Raw genomic sequence first — 16735 nt, 5'->3', positions numbered from 1 at the left:
GTTGCCAAATAAAGCGAAGACACACAGCAGGGATGGTTATCAAAGACAAGAGTTTATCATAATATTGGTTGGTCATCCAGGGTTAAATTGTCACTTACTGTTGGTCTGAAGGGCGAGCTGCAGCGGCTCGCATCTTCACTGCCCCTCACCCACTGATTGATGAGCTCAGCCACACCAACCTTTAAACCGTCTGCATCCTGAGACAAAGAGAGGAAATACATCATGAAGAAACTGCATGAGTAAAGGGCCCAAAATCCTGTGTGGATTTAATTTTCCTTTATAACATCTGCTAAACTAAACCCAACATGAGTTCCTCATTAGGACTTGGCAGAGAGTGCGCTCATTTAAACAGTTCTTCTGTAAGCGTATGACGTTAAACTTCATTATTTACCTTTGATGGTGTGACTGTGATGCTGTTCTGGTTCCAGGCTTCTCCTCCTTCAAACAGACTCTTCTTTGAGGAGACGGGTTCTGCAGGATTCGTTAGGTCTGTCAGCACCTGGCTTCCTGATTTGCTTTCTTTAGATGAGACCTCAGGAAACAAGTAAGTCAAGATAAACTAAATTGTCTTTTCTGTGTTCATTCCTGAAATGGGCTATACAATCTTTCATTGTAATTGTGATTACAAGTCTATGCTCTTCAACCTTTCCCAGCATTCTGGTAATTGGGTGCAAACATGGAGCATGCAGTGTGCACATTGTCAAATATTTGCTTATTTCCTTTTTGAATTTTTCAAGCTGCTGTAGGGAACTTTAATTTTTGGGTTCAATTTTTGGTGCCCTATTTTTTAAAGAAGCACAACACTCTGCTTATTTTTCCCTGAACATACAAAGACAGAATCTTATTGCGTAAAAAAATCTCATGATGCTGTTGTAAATTTAACAGAAAGGTGTTTATTTAGCAAGATATTAGTTTTCTGGTCTGAAGTTAGCTCCTCTGAAATGATTCAGATATTAAATAAGGTGAGAAAGATATTACCAGTTTTGTGGAATGCGTTATTTATTTATTTTTTGTTGTAGGTCATGAAAATGTATTATTTTTTTAATTCATTTTAAATGTATTATTTTCATTTTTGTTTCACAACCAGTAGGGGCTAATCACCATAATCTTTATGTGTTTAAATATTTAACTCCAACCTTGAATTATATCAGGGTTTGAGTGGGTGAGAAAGCAAGCATGCATGCTGAAAGTGTTTTTCTTTCTTTTTTTTTTTTTTTTTAAGACAAAGGTCGGAGTAATATTTCTGGCAAATTTATAAGGAGGTAAGGTTTTTCTCCATCATGGTTTCTTCATGAGGTATCCTGGAGCCCGAAATGTAACAACAACCCAAAATGTAATAATCGACCCAAGTTGAAATATATTAAAAAATGTAATAAAGCCTGAAATGTAATACCTGGCTGAAAATGTAACAAAAGTGCTGGGAATGAAATGTAATTTCAAAAAAAGTAATAAAACCCCAAATTTTATGATTGACCCAAAATGTAAGAAGCTGTTACATTTCAGGCGAAAAGTTGTTACATTTTGGGTCTGTTAATACATTTTAGGTTTTGTTACATTTTTTTCCATTACATTTTGGGTGGTTGTTACATTATGGGTTGTTGTAACATTTCGGGCTCTAACAAGGCAGAAAGAACAAATAAACAGGCCAGAGAAGCTCAGCAGGGTTTACCTCGAGGGCATGTGTGTACTGCTCCAGTTTCTTGTTAATTCTTGAAACAGGAACAGGTGGAGGGGTCTTCTTTATGCTGCTGCTGCTGCTTTAGAAACATGAACCAATGCTCACGTTAGTTGTATTAGAAAGAAACTCTTGTAAATTAAACCAAAGAGGCTGCTGCTATCCTAGTTTAATAGTATTACTGGACATGTATGAACAGTGCAAAAAGAAAAACAAGTAAAGTGAAGCTGTGTGTCTGTCAGAAGTATCAGAAATTTCCAAATACTTGAAGTGAAGTGGAGATTTTTTTAGAAGTTATGTGCTGAAGAATTCAAAAGAAAGATAAATCACACTGCTGAGTAAATCTTTCCAGTCCTACAAAAAGACAGGCTCACCTTTTCTTCAAAGACTCAGTCCTCTCGATGATCTGAGGAGAATCAAAGACAATGAAAGTTAAATCTCAGAGTGATTACACGTGTAACAGGCAGCTGAGGGATGTAAAACAGACGCTTTTTTGAGGCATGTTCCAGCTCTGAACTACAAACTGGCACGAAGCTGTAGTTTTTAGTTATTAAAAACACATTTTTCTCTAAATGAAGCAAAGCAGAAACTCATGTTCTCTTTGTTTGGAGGGGTGCGTTAGAGAAAACCTCTAAAATCTGGAACATGGATTAACTAAAAATGAGCTGTTCACTCCAAGAGGCCCTGTGTCTTCTTACTTGAGGAGGCCGTAAAAGTAAAAGTGAAGGGGAAAAGTTTTCATGCTGCCCTCATATAAACATACTTATAACGTGATTAACACAATAAAAAGGAGTTTAACAGATTTTGGGAGTTGTAATGCCACAGAAATCAAAAATATTTTACTGATAAAATCGAGAAAAAAAGATAGAAAGAGAATAAATTTCACTCCTCAAAGCCAAAAGGTTGATAACAATAGTTTATGTCAGTAACTGCTGACCTTTGTGCTCACCTTGCATTTACCGTCCATTGAGATTCTGCTGTTTGCTTCATCCTGCAAAGAGAAACAGTTTCACTTTGAGCTGCAGCAGCTTGATGACAACAGAAACACAACCACATATACTATATTTTCTGTGTCATGGACACGAATCAGTGCCGCTTGATTTAGCTTTTACACCTCAGTTCAAAGACTTATCGGCACATCAGCAGGACTTACCGGGTAAAACTGGACGAGGAGTTTCTGGAGGAAACATGAAAAAAACGAGATAAAGATACATGGTTTACATAAGTCAACGTGTTTCAGGGTTACATTTAGGGAAACAGCTCTCTCTGCTGAAACAAAATTGTTAAAAAGTGCACAGTTAATTTCTTGTTCTTCCAGAAAGAAGTGATGACATACTCACTGGGGCTGGAAACAATCTGCTCTGTAGGAGATGTTGTTTCAAAGGAAGCTTTAAAACTTTTTACAGTAACTTTATAAAGGCCAAAAAAGAGCCAAAACAAAGCTTATAACTGTTTTTATTATTTCTGCTTTGCCTAAAGCTGACTCATTTTCTGAGTTGGGTTGCCTCCCCTATAAATAAAAGAAAATAAGTAAAGGCAGAGTGGAAATGGAAGCTTGTAAATAAAGAATTTGGTTTTTGACACCAAATTGTAAATTTTATGTCAATATTTATTGTAGTTAGGAGAAAAAGGCATTAAGAATTCAGATGCAGAGTTGTGATTTGTATCTGGAAAACCCTGTCAAACAGGCCCCCTCTGGTGTAATGAGATACCTTAAATGTGGGGCTCATGGGTCCGTAGCAGTTTAACAGCTCCTCGCCGTCACTGCTGCTGCAAACAGAGATCCCAGATCTTCTGTTTGTCTCCTCACTGCTCCTGCACTCCACTGACCTCTGTGGCAAAACACAACATTCATCAGCAGCTTGATATCATTTTGTCAGAACAGGCTTGTAGCAATATAATTTTGCATTTGGGGCATGGGGAGTATTACCCACAAGCTTTTAATGGGCAGTGGTTGCAAGAAGGCAAACAATCCCTGAGGAGAGCAAAAGTTTGGCCCATTGTAATGTGATGATTTCAAGATTTTAGATACATTTCTAAATGAAAGTCCAATTAATGATTTTCTTTTTTGCTTGCTGACAACCTTTGACAATTGCTGTGAGTTGAGCCATTCTTCACTACTAACCTCAACTTCACCAGAAGAAGAAGTTGCCTGTTGCTTTCACAGGCTGTTGTAAGCTGTCAAATAAAACCTTCTGAGAGAGAAACCCTTAAAACCAGCTCAGGTGCCTGACCATGCTGTGTTATGAAAGCTAAGGAAACACTGGCAAACAACAGGTGCTAAAAGTACAGATTTGTTACACCTTACATCACTGCTGCTTTCCTCAGGCTGCACGCCGTGTTTCTGCACTCTCTGAGCCAACTATGCATTCTTTTGCTTTATTACTTTCAGATTTGAAGTCCAGTTAGACTGAAGGATTAATAAGCTGTGGGGCTTTGAAGAAGCATGCATGTTTTCAAAATTAACTTTTTATGAAACATTGTCAGAAATCAGATATGTCTGGTGTTTGACCAGCACAGAGGCTCTTCACAGCACCATGCAGTGTACATGTAATGTATTTTACAGCACATTTTAGGTATAACCTGGATGATAACAACTTAACACAGATGCAACCAAATGGAATTTGTTTACATTTACATATATCCTAACAGAAGTGGTGTAAAAAGAGTTAATCTGCTGAGGAGGGAAAGTTTGGCTTTGATAGTTGTGCTGAACTAATGCGCCGCAGTCTGCATACCAGCTGCATGTGTGGTGCTGGATTAAATGTGCTTAACACACATCATCATAACTGCTTATTAGATAATGAGTTCAACATGAAATAATTCCTCCTCTGGGGAGCGTGAACACCCTCAGAGTTATTGGTGCTCATTTGGTGCATAAACACAAACAATGTGAAAAATGCCATCAAGTCAAGAGAAGCATTAGAATCCACCTCCAGGGACCACGAGTAATAAGAACATGACTCTATCAAATGGGAAAATATTTTCTTAACTACTGACCGGGAAATGGTCTGAGTAGATTGACCAAAATGATTAGAAATTATCTTCTCATGACCAAGAATATTATGGTAATAGTGTTTTTTTAAAAAGACTGGATAATCACCAATACACTGACAAAAAGTTTCCTGTATGGTATTATGTTATGAGGGCAGGTAGCCTAAAAGAAGCCAAAACTTCAATTTTAGTAGCTAAATTCTTAATTATTATAACAATACTGAAATAGCAGATAAAATGGTGAAATAATTATGGAACCTCAGCTGGCATCTTGTGCTCCTCCTCCTCCTTCTCCTTGAATCCCTCCTCCCGTCTAATGTGGAAGTCTTCTTTCTCCCCATGAGTGAAGCTCAGCTCCTCTTCCTCTTCATCCTCTTCATCCTCTTCATTTCTTTGGCTCTGATGGGCCCTCCACTCCCTCTGCAGCTCAGGCTGCACCTCCTTCTCCTCCCTCTGCTCCTGCAGCTTCACCTCCCCATCCAGCCTGCAGGCTCCTCCTCTGTGTAACAGATGATGATGCAACTGGTTGATTAATCGGCGAATATGAAAAACTGACAGTTTGGGTCTTATTACGTTAATTTGAATACAGCCAGTTATTCAGCTGAAAAGTAAATTTGGGCAAAAACATTCAAGTACGTTACTGAAGAAAAAGAGGGGGAAAACACACCGTGGCTTCATTGTCCCTGCCACCAGGTAAGACGTCCTATCAGGCAGTCTGACGTCCTGTGGCAGGAAGACTGATGAGCTGTAAGACGTCCTCTCTTCCTTTCTGTTTATGTTGGACATCTGAATCGAAACAATACAAGTACGAGTTATTCTAGAGTGGAGGAGGAATGATTTTGTTTTTCAGATACTAAGCTCCATCTCAAAGCCCTAACCCTGTCTGTTGGACAGTGTACCTTCTCTGTGGGTCTTGTGGCAGCCTCCTGGAGATTATAGCTCTGTTGTTGCTTACATCCCTCTTCTTGGACCTCCTGGTGATTCTCCCCTCCAGACTTTGGTTTCCACTGTGGTGTTGAGGATCTCTGCACTCTGGCTCTGCAGTCATCCGGTACTTCCTGTTCGTTACGATTCTCCAGCCTGTGACTCCAGTCGCTGAAACCCTCATCCTCCTCCAGGACCAAACAGCAGCTGGGTTTCAGCTCCTCATCCAACCTGAGAAACAGAAGACCAAAAGATGAAATACAGCTGTGGTACAAAGTTTTCATTGATTCAGAGAAAGGAGAAACCTCTGGCACTGATAAGTCAAGGCAATGCAGGGGTGAAAAGCAAACAAACAAAAATGGGGCTGGTTTTTCTGCTAAAGTGCTGCAGCTGTCGTTTTCTGACTTTCTCTTGTTTCTATATGTGTGTGTGTGTGTGTGATATTTAGTACAATGGTGCTGGGAAAAACACATCTTGGACTGAATCCAGCCACACACCAAGTGTCACCCAAAGGTCTCTGATTGTCCCCTTGGTGTTGAGGAAGGTGACAGGTGGCAGACGGGGCCTGCAGCCTCAGGCTCCATGGAAACAGAGACAGTATCCATAGAAGTAAAACACAGAGGCACTGAGGCCTCCTGTTCCAGGTCAGATCACATCAGTGAGCAGGGCTCTTCAGAGCTAACAGTTCACATGAAGGCTGATCTCAAGTGGTTTGAAAATATTATATAGGCTGACCATAGGATCTTATAGAAGCTAAGTAAGAGTGATTCAAACTCTTCTGAAAACTGAGCTGTCCGTCTGCTTTTTTAAAGTTATCAACACTTCTTTGGACAAAATCTCTTCCATTGCAAAAAACAAAACAAAAATATCTTATTTGAAATGCCATACCCACAATATTATTCATTGAGTTACTGATGTCTTTGTGATGGTTCAGTATTCCACATTTTTGTGGTTTAAGTCTGAAAATACTCCGTCTCTTCTAATTGATTTGTTTTCATAACCAAACAGCACTGAATGCTATTGGAGTATCAGCGCCAACCTGTTGCTAAACTACTGAAGGATTAATGTTTTCAAAGGCAAGAAAAAATAAAAGGCCAATCAGTGAGAAGTGGGCTGTTTTTACATTTCATTTCACACTGATTTAAAAGAAGCTGGTCAGCAGTTCAGAGTCAGGTAATGATGAATAATTTTCCCCTCATCAAGTCTGAGAAATCAAGCAGAAACAGCTTCCTCAGCTCATCACCTGCAGCATCACTGGACTGTGATTAAACACACATGGTTAAGTCTTTTCCCCTGTCGTCGGCGCTGCTGGGACTGCAGACTCAGCCCTCAAAGTACAGCATCACTGGATGTAGTCTGTAGCTTAAATAACCCTAGATTAATCATATTCTTTAAATTGAATATCTATAAAAAAAAGGACTAAGATTGTGCAATCTGAGGATAGTTTTTTTCTATAATGTAGTTCAACTGCAATGCACAGACCAAATCCCTCGTGTTTTTTTTTAATTTTTGTTGATTTGGTTTAGTTTCTTGCAAAAATATTTAAGATGCAATGCATAACACTTCAAAGGTAAATATGAAACAGAAGCGAGTAGACGTTGCCATCAGTACATCAGCAAGTAGAAACTTCTAAACCTCATTTATTGACACGTGGGATCTAGTTTGTTTACGTCTTTATAAACTGAAGTGTTAAGAGGACACGTGGTTTTACAAGGTGTTATGTGGAGGACTGTTTCTTGGCTGTGAGCAGGAATGTCACGCTTGAATAAAGGAAATATAAAACCTTAATAACTGGTGAGCACAGGAGATAAAACCAGACATGTACTCGAGGATAAAGTCAGGGGTGGTTGTTGTTTTAGATAGACGGAGGCCAGCTGTTGCACTTGTAAGCTAAGTTTCTGATTCCTAAAAATGTCAAACACTTTTTGCTTTATTGATACTGCGTAAGCAACAAGTTAGTCTCTTTTACCTTCCTATTTTCATTAAAGGGTGTTGTTAAATTAGACTTTCGTTTTTATTTTCTTACATTAGGTAAAGGTTTTTCCATTTAAGGAGTAGGTATGAATGAAAATAAAAATGTGTACTTATTATAACTAACTTTTTGAGGAAACAAACCTGTATAACATTGAATAGACTACAGTAAACTAATTTTGTCTTACATAATATGAAATAAAAAGGTTGCAATTACTGTGAGGCCCTGACAGCGTGGTGTGTAAACTCCTGATACTTACTCTATGTTGTGTGGGAGGTCGCTGTGTTGAGGAGGCTCCAGCCATGACAGACTCTCCTCTCCTCTCTGCTTCTCCCGAGCTCTCCTCCTTCGCTCCCGCTCCACCTCCTCAGCATCCTCTTGGCTCCTCTGGGCCGTCACCCTGCAACCAACACAGAAAACCGACGGACTTTCAGTGCATTCCTATACCACTACCGACACTTTGAGGAGTTGACAGCAAATTCAGTTTAAGGATCAGTTTTCCTCGTCTCTACTTCTTTATTGTTCCTAAATATGTCAATACCATAGACTGTATAAAACATGGACGTAGTCTCCCCGTCTGTTACTGAAATGGAAAACAAAGCAAATTCGGTAATCGCAGCCATATTGGAAGTGGCAAGAGCGTACAGTTCTCGGGCTCCCGTCAGCCACGTGACCCTGAGAAATAAAATCACCCCTGCACAGTGTGTGCCGATAGTAAACTTAACAATGCAGACAGGAGACGTTTTTTTGAACCAGGCTGTAAATACGTTAATTTCTGCAATGTAAACGGCTTTTTTTTCGCTTGGTGTGTATATGTGACTTCCAGTAGGGGAGAACGGGGTAAGTTGAGCCTGTGGGTAAATTGACCCACCCCCTGTCTCTGGTACGAATCAGTGGTCACGTGACTCTGGATTTAGGTGTTTAGTAACTTTTATTCTCCAAAAATCTTTTTTTGTACGTCGAAGTAAATTTTCAACATATCACGAATAATGACTATAAACTCAAAATAATTTTAACTTTATTTCAAAACATACATCAAATGTGTTGCTGAACTATCAATGTATAAAACCATGTGAATCTTGTAGCTAGGTATTAGCCTGAATTGCTTGGCCAGGTTGTTTTTAACAAAATGGTGGCTGTGGGGTAAAGTGAGCCAAACTTCTTGGGGTAAATTGACCCAGTGATTTAACTTACCCGCTAAAGTGTCAGAGGTAAAACGTGTTTAAGTGTAGTAATACATAATGATTTGCTTTTGTTTGTTTTTTTGTAAAATATGTGCAACATTGTAGACAAGCTAGAATGTCGAGGAAATACAGCAGGAAGACAAACTGGGGCTCAGCACCCCTTGAGGTGATGCAGAGAGCAGCCACTTAAGTCCAGGGTGGAACACCATAAGAAAAGTGGCCACAGAGAGAAATATTGACAGGTCAACCTTACGCAGATTCCTAAAAAAGAAAGAGGGAGGGGAAGTGACAGTGGCAGGCTACACAGGGACAGCAAACGCAAAGAGGGTCTTCACAGAGGAGATGGTGGGAGACCTTGCAAACCATGTAAAAAAACTGGCTGACCAGTTCTATGGCCTCACGGCAAAGAAATCCCATGATCTAGCCATCGAAATGGCAGTAAAACAATATCCCTGTCCCCGAGAGCTGGAAAGCTAACCGTTCAGCAGGTAGTGTAGAAGAGATCATAATTCAACTCAGGTAAACAGTTGGTCTTGTAGCTAAACAGATTCTTAATAATGTCCCTATTCTTTTAGGTCGAGATTGGTTCATCAACTTCAAGGAACGCCACCAAAGAAGTCAAAGGGTCAACTTACCTTCATGTGGTTCAATTTACCTTATGAGGTGGAGCAATTTACCCCTTAGCTGGGGCAAGTTGAGCCACAAAGACCTTTTTTTTTTTTTTTTTTGACAGGTTTTATTTCCATGACCAATCATTGTGGATGTGTTCTAATTATTTCCACTGATGTGAGACATTATGCAATTAATGTACATGTGTTGATTTCACTTCAATTTCATTTCCACTTGCCTACAGGCCAAACAATGTAAAAAGAGACTCAGTTTACCCCGCTCTCCCCTACTGCCAGAGCCAGCTTCAAGCGGACACTCGAGAAACAGCACTTTTAGCACTGTTTCATATTCTTAGACCAGAGGTTGCTGCTTGGTCAGTACCCAGGAGCCTGAATGCTTCATATGCATAGCATGGCTGTAATGTTAACACCCTTAAAATTCACACATGTGACTGTTAAACATGTCATTTTAAAACCATGAGCAGTAATCTGCTCTCATAACACCTCCCACTTTCCTGTTTTCAGTCTTTCTTCCAGATGTTGGAGCACGGCTGTGGGGATTTGTTCCCATTCAGATAGAAGAGCATTACAGAGGTCTGGCATGTTGGATGATAAAGTATAGCTCATGTAAGCTCATCCCTAATGTGTTGGAGGAAGTTGAAGTCAGGGCAGTTTGCACGCCACACAAGTTCTCCCACACAAGCTGCAACTCCCAGGGATGAGAAATAAACTTAAGCAGAGATGGAGACTGCAGTTCCTCAAGTGGCCACTTGAGGCTGGAAATAAAAGTGAGTCAGTCCCTATTGGCCCCTTATGACTTACATCATCATAAAGATGTGTGCACGTTTTGCACTCAGAGAAATAAATGTTCAAACTACTCTATAAACCTCTTTAGAAGCCAACGACACATTAGTCACATTTCCTGTTTATTTGTGTGTATAAACAGTTAAAAGTGTCCATGGAAAACCTGATGTATGTTTTTTTCTCTCAGGTATAGTAATTAGATCTCATAGGATTAGGAAAAAATGATCTCTTCTGTCTCACAATAAGCCCATTCAGCTCTTTTGTCTGATCACTTTTACTTTCCAGTGGGCTGAACTTGATAACAATAAGTCTTTTTATTGTCCAAGCACATCTGGCAGCGCTCAAGCCAGCTGCTGTGCTGTTTCACTTAAATTAACTCTCTGGAGGGAAACAAAGAAAGAGGGAGAGAGGAGGTGAAGGGATGGAGGAGGAGGAGGAGGAGCAGAGTGGATGATGGAGGGAGACCTTAATCCCGCCTGGCCACAACCTCCTCTCGTCATGGAGGTCTGGAGAAAGTCTGGAAGAAGGAGAGCTTTGGAAACTTTCAGTCAGCCATGTGATTGGATGTAAGTTTGAAATCTCCTGAGAGCACCTGTTATTGGGTACAAACAGTTTAGCCCCAGTCTGACGTCATTGGATTTAAGGGATAATTAAGGTTTACAGCTTGGACTTTTTTCTGGGGATTTAGCCATGATGAGATTAAATTAAGCAAAGTGACTGCAAAGATCCCAGAAAATGAGGTGCCATTACTAAAAATATCCGACTGGATATGAAAAAAACAAAACATGGTTTTGAAGTTGAATGTCTTTGGAAATTTATACAAAGGAGGAAAACACAAGCTAAGAATAGCAACAACCAGTGATAAACATTTGTCACTGTTCTGAACGTACTGTACTGTAGTGCACAATCAACCAGTGCACAAAATCTGTTCCCTTAGATAATCTGACATTTCTGAGCATTGTTGTATTCTTCCAATCATTAAAGCAAGGTTAGACAACTTTTTATGTTTTTTTTTCTCATCTCTTGGTGACGCACCATCAGCAAATTGGCTGAATAAAGGAACATGATTCTTTGTGTTGCAAAAAGTGCAGTTGCTATGAGACTGCTCACCCCGACAAAATACGAAAGTCCAAATATTTCCTTTCCAAACTTTTAATGCGTTTTGTCAACATCGATTAGGATAACTTGGCTGTTATAATTTGCTCGCACGCGAACAGTCACAGTGGAGAGTTCATCTCACTCACAGAAGATAAAACAGTCAGATAACTTTTACTGAAACTAAATTAGTGTGCAGATGCATTTTTATCTTTATTTACCTGTATAGATATTTGGCATTTGTTAGAATAGATATGACCATATGTATCAGAGTAAACAAAATACTTCCTGACTTTCTTTTATTCATCCATTTCTTTACTGTTTTTTTTTCAGGTCAATATCTGTGTAGTCTAATGTGAGTTGAAGAAACAGCTCTGCTTTAACCTGTCAGAGATACAGTGATTTTACTACAGTGTGTTGTTTTGGTTGTTGTCTGAAGTGCCACCTCTTTGTACCAAGAGGTGATTTAGTTATCAACTTTATACACAAGGGAGGTAGATTAAAGCCTCACAAAAAAACTTAACTTCACCAACTACTAAAAGCTACATTTACAAATCTTCTGATTGTTTGAAAGCATTTTGTGCCACATCTTGCATCACCCATTTATACTCCATTCACTCTCAGATGGAAAAAAATGTTGGGATGAACTAACTCTATTCATATCTGCTGCTACTGGGTTCAATGTAGAGTTCAATGCAGGGTTCAGTGTCGGTCCTTAGGACACCACGAGTGAATCCACCACAGAGCTACAGCTGCTCCACGTGGCAAAAACTGAAATCCAAGAAAGTTTGTGTCTTGTTTGAGTAAATAATATTTTATTGAATTAAGGAAGAGCCACATTCACATTACAAGTCTAGAAACATGCTTCATTTTAAGATATTAAGAGAAAAAATTTAGCCCTGAATTGCTTGCAATAGCAGGATTGTGAATAGTTTTTTGTATTAAGACATTTTCTTAGTTCAGAAAACTTAACTAGCAAAATTACGCTACCCTTACCGATACTTGGTTTTACTCTTGTCAAGGAATTCAGGTGTCATTTTGGTCTTTTAATATTTTGAAATATTTTGAAGTACCCCATTTTTCCAGACTTTTCAGGTTAGAGAAACTCATATGGAGACAAATGAGATATTCTTTTTTTATACAAAAGATAAGACATAAACACTTGCTTTGATTCCAGTTTTTGCCAGAAGAAGAAGATGAAGGAGAAAAACATGATGATGAATAAGAAGAATAGCAACAACAACAACAAAAGACACTGTCTCTTCATTCTGTTCAAAATTTGAAGGATACATATCTCTACTGCTGAGGAATCAGAAAAAAATCAGAATTGATCTTTGCACAGAATAATAGCTAGTCAAATCTGCAGCTGACTGCATATTATGAAGTCAGTCACGTCACTCCAGAAGCATCATGGAAGTGCAACCGGCCAAACCCTCTGCTTGTTGGTTTTCATGAAGAAACACATAAAACATGCAGACCATTCCCTTAACCGACCAGTTGTGTGCAAATAAAACGCAAGCCCTTCACAGTAAGTAATGATTAATGTTCCTCACATGTTAAACCATCAAACAGTTGGCTGAATGACAGGAAGGAAAATCAAAAATAAAGAAAAAAAAAAAAGTCTGGTGTGGATGTCATGTTGGCTGGGCCTGTTGTTGAGGACATTGTCCATGAATGGCTGTGAATCAAACATACTGTGGTCTCATAATGTGGGAAAGTGACCTACATGAGATCATGCTCTGCAGAGACGCAGTGGGAGCCATGTTGGCCAGATTCAGTCTTTGGTTTGCTGTAAATCAGTTTGATGTGTGATATACGGGGCTGCTAGGCTGCTCGGTTTTAAGTGTTTTGGGGGAAATGGGTCAACTGGGGATAGTATTGATCGTCTGGATTTCATCATATCTGCCTGGATGGAACAGAAGGAAGGAGCAGGAATTCCTTTAAGGCCCACACTGGAGCTTTTGCATGTTTTGAAACATCTTTACTGAAAACTGAAAGGTCACATTTTTTAACTCCCAGTTCCTGAACTCTGATTCTTTACTTTGAGCCCCCCTTTGAGGTTTTGTATGGTTATGACACAGACTGCTATAGATACAGCTGTCTTTACATGACCTGTAAAAGCAAACCATGCTGCTGCTGTCTCCCACAGAAACAAGATTAGTTTGTTTCCACGTTTGTTAAACATTAAAGATACAAGTTATGATCACCTTAGGACACAGTCCTCTTAACTTCTTGTCTCATTCTGAAATGTTTAAAGAGATTTTTTTCATAGTTTTCTACAGTAATATCCATTTTGTGAGTCTGCCTGAAACATTGCTAACATCTTCTTAGTGGTTAGGCTCTCACACTTTGATTTTTTCATTTGATTCTTTGTGTTGACACTTAATCACAGTTTCCACCTCAGAGATCCAATGTGCTGTCCAAGCTTGTTTTGATCATATCACACAAATTATTTAAAAAAAAAAAACAAAAAACTTTCCTTAACATTTTTTATTTTGTGGATGTCTGTCACTTCTGTTGTCAGTCTTATCTATTTTTGTTCAAAGTTCCAACCAAAGGTACTCAGCAGAGGATGAAGAGGACAACACATCTGTGATATCTTCTCAGCCTGGCAGTACTAATCACTGCATGTTCTGCAAAAGTTTATCCAAAAAGTTAAACTTTGCATGGAAAAGAAAGACGCAAAGCTCTAATTTACATTTTAATAAAACCATGAGCTGTCAATTAACCCAACCAGAGTGCTTTTGTTGTCCAACTAAACTACAGGCCATACTATGGGTGCAAACCAAACAATCTGGTTTAAAGTCTTAAGTTTTGTGCACCAGCAAAACTAATTTTTCTCAAAAGGTTGCAGGAACTGAACGTGAGTAACTCCACGCAGTGTTTGGGAATAGAAACAGCATGTCTTTGAAAACACTAGACCATATGTACAAATTATTTTTATGCACTCAAGATGAAAAAAACAATATCTATACAGGCTTGAGGGGCTCCTTAAATAAAATCTCTGTGATGACAAACTCCACATTAAACCCACAGCTGAAGTCAATTAGGCCCTGGACTCTCTTCAGAGGGAATTATGGGATGTGTAGGAAATCACTCATTAAAGCTGATGTACATTATTAACCCAGCTGTTACAGTGTATTGTCTCTGCAGGACAGTCTATACCTCCAGGTGACCTCAGAGTCTGCTCAGACATTTAACACCATGCTGTGGGGCACACGTGAAAAGAGCAAACTATGGAGGAAATCTGTCCGATACACATCACTTTTTCCACCATTTACACAATGAGGCAATGGAGGGCCCAGGAACGGCCGCTTCTTTGACTCTTTGAGTATGTGAGTGTGTGTGTGTGTGTGTGTGTGTGTCTGTGTGTGTGTGTGTGTGTGTGTGTGTGTGTGTGTGTGTGTGTGTGGTGTGTGTGTGTGTGTGTGTGTGTGTTTGAGCAGGAGGGGGTTCAGGGCTCAGCCAGATGATGTCATGGTCGTTAAGGAAGTTGCAGCAATAAAAGAAGCCATTGAACCCAGAGCCTGGTGTCATATTCAGTGAGGTCACGCAGCTATGTTCCACCGATCGTGGAGGAAACAAGAAACACACTGACAATGAGGAGCAGCAGTTTGAAGAAGGATGCAATTTTGAAGAAAGGACAAGAAAGTAGCCGTCTCTGTTATTTATCAAGGGAAAATAGCAGAAAAGACATCACTTAACTCGGGCAGATGTTACTACTTTTTCCATTCTTTTTCTCTTAACCTTTTGATGTCACCACAGAGATGCTTAGCTATGTTTCACTTTTGTTTGAGTCCGGCCTGAATGACATGTACAAATAAAAATGTGATTGTTGTCATGGTAATGTTTTTGGGTGCTCTGACACAACACAGTTCATACGCTTCCTTGTTCCCTGTCACAATTGGAAGGGGTCAGCTTTGGTCTCACATAGTTGACGTGGACATGACAAGACTAGTCAATCTCTACCTTACATTATCAGTATAAATGTTAAGTAAAAAGCTCATTTGAGAGAATTCATAGTTTTTTTTCTTTTGAGATTAATAGTTATCTATCAAGTTCGACACTTTTTCTGTAGACTTTGAACCACTTAATTATTTTTCTTTCCTGATTTTTCCTGCTGTGTCACATTGACATATAAGTGCAGAAAAACAGTAGGCCAAAAGTATGGCCATACCAAAACTTCTGTCACAGTAGAAAGTGACTCCCATACCGGTGGGAAAAGATTTAAAATTCAGCTAAAGCATGAATAAACAGCATGCACGTGTAGCATTGATTTGCATGACCTCACCAAAAGTTGATCAGTCTGGAAAAATGGGATGTAAAGGGCTCTGCTGCTTGTGGTGGCAGAATAGATGGAATATGATGCTATCGCGCTAAGAATTAAATTATGTGAGAGCATTTGGATTAAATTTTAGGTCACAGCTTCATGGATGAAATCCATGTCAGTGTAAAATTAGAAAAGAATGACAAGAGGTAACAAAGCTCTGGCACAGTTGGGCCTGGGTCTACAGAGCCAGTTGGCCAGCGGGGGACTGAGAATGGGGGACATTAGTGGTCGTGATCCATCGTTTTGCTCATCATTTGTCTGGCGTTCCACAGAGTCTTATACTGAGTCCCTTTTCTTTTTTCTTTTTTTTTTATGAACATACAGTATGTTGACTTACAGGAGTGTTGAACTCCACTCAACACCCGAATAACCTCTGAATTGTTGGAGTGGAAGGAGCAATGCAAACTTTACTGCTGATCTCCACTATTACATCAATATGTGACCACAATAAACGAGAAAACTCCAAAATCCCCACAGTACAAAAATCCTTCAGCTTGAGCGAGTTTTACTATCTGACATTAATGCTTTAAGACTTTAGAGATCTGTTGAGGGCTACTCTGAGGGCACTGAGTTTTTATCATTTCAGTGATTCACACATGTTGTAAGAAACTGTAAACATGGCTGACAGTACAGACACTACGTCATGCTCTCCACAGTCTGTGATCCCTCTACATCTATGAGGATTATCCATGGATATTAATTCTCTCCTAGCATGAAACTGTTGAGTGTTCAGGATGAATCAGATTGGCATTTTATTATTGTGAGATAACGGTGATTCTTTTGAGTGCATGCAATCCAAGTGTTATGTTATTGTTCTGTTAAATCATTAAGTTTCCCCAATCTTGACTTCTTCATCCCTTTAAACTTTTTATAAGTATACTCCCCAAAGTGTGTTACAAAGGTGAAGACTGGGCACAAAAAGAGATAATTGTAGTGCATAGCTTAAGTTTCACTAGTCCAAACAAAGATGAAATAATTAAATGTAGTGGATTAGTAAAATTGATAAATACAGCCAGTCAGTCAGACATTCAAATCAGATTTAGAACTATCATAGACTTAATGATAGAAATGTTGTCCAAGTCTGTTAAAGTATCCTGCATAAAAAGTCAGGTTAAAAAGAAAAGAAAATTATTAATTTTTTTCAAAACA

General features: G+C 39.3%; 1 protein-coding gene across 2 annotated transcripts in view; it reads right to left on the bottom strand.

Moving 5' to 3' along the window:
• Positions 1-16735, bottom strand: part of LOC141788022 (uncharacterized) — a 29641-nt gene that overhangs the window by 11631 nt on the left and 1275 nt on the right. Inside the window, exons 2-12 of one of the 2 annotated variants that reach the window (XM_074666809.1) lie at positions 7825-7965; positions 5569-5824; positions 5337-5455; positions 4928-5168; positions 3388-3507; positions 2829-2852; positions 2625-2666; positions 2050-2081; positions 1670-1754; positions 392-532; positions 99-197 (exon numbers count right to left, since the gene is read on the bottom strand). In XM_074666809.1, coding sequence (XP_074522910.1) covers positions 99-197; positions 392-532; positions 1670-1754; positions 2050-2081; positions 2625-2666; positions 2829-2852; positions 3388-3507; positions 4928-5168; positions 5337-5455; positions 5569-5824; positions 7825-7965 — 1300 coding nt within the window. Of the gene's footprint in view, positions 1-98; positions 198-391; positions 533-1669; positions 1758-2049; positions 2082-2624; positions 2667-2828; positions 2853-3387; positions 3508-4927; positions 5169-5336; positions 5456-5568; positions 5825-7824; positions 7966-16735 lie in introns of both variants that reach the window. The other variant, XM_074666808.1, reaches the window with a different exon arrangement.

Source organism: Halichoeres trimaculatus, unplaced genomic scaffold (assembly GCF_033239565.1).
Source record: "Halichoeres trimaculatus isolate MK-OKI-2021-1 unplaced genomic scaffold, fHalTri1.1 fHalTri1_scaffold_3, whole genome shotgun sequence".
Lineage (NCBI taxonomy): Eukaryota > Metazoa > Chordata > Actinopteri > Labriformes > Labridae > Halichoeres > Halichoeres trimaculatus.
This window is presented reverse-complemented; position numbering and strand designations above follow the sequence as displayed.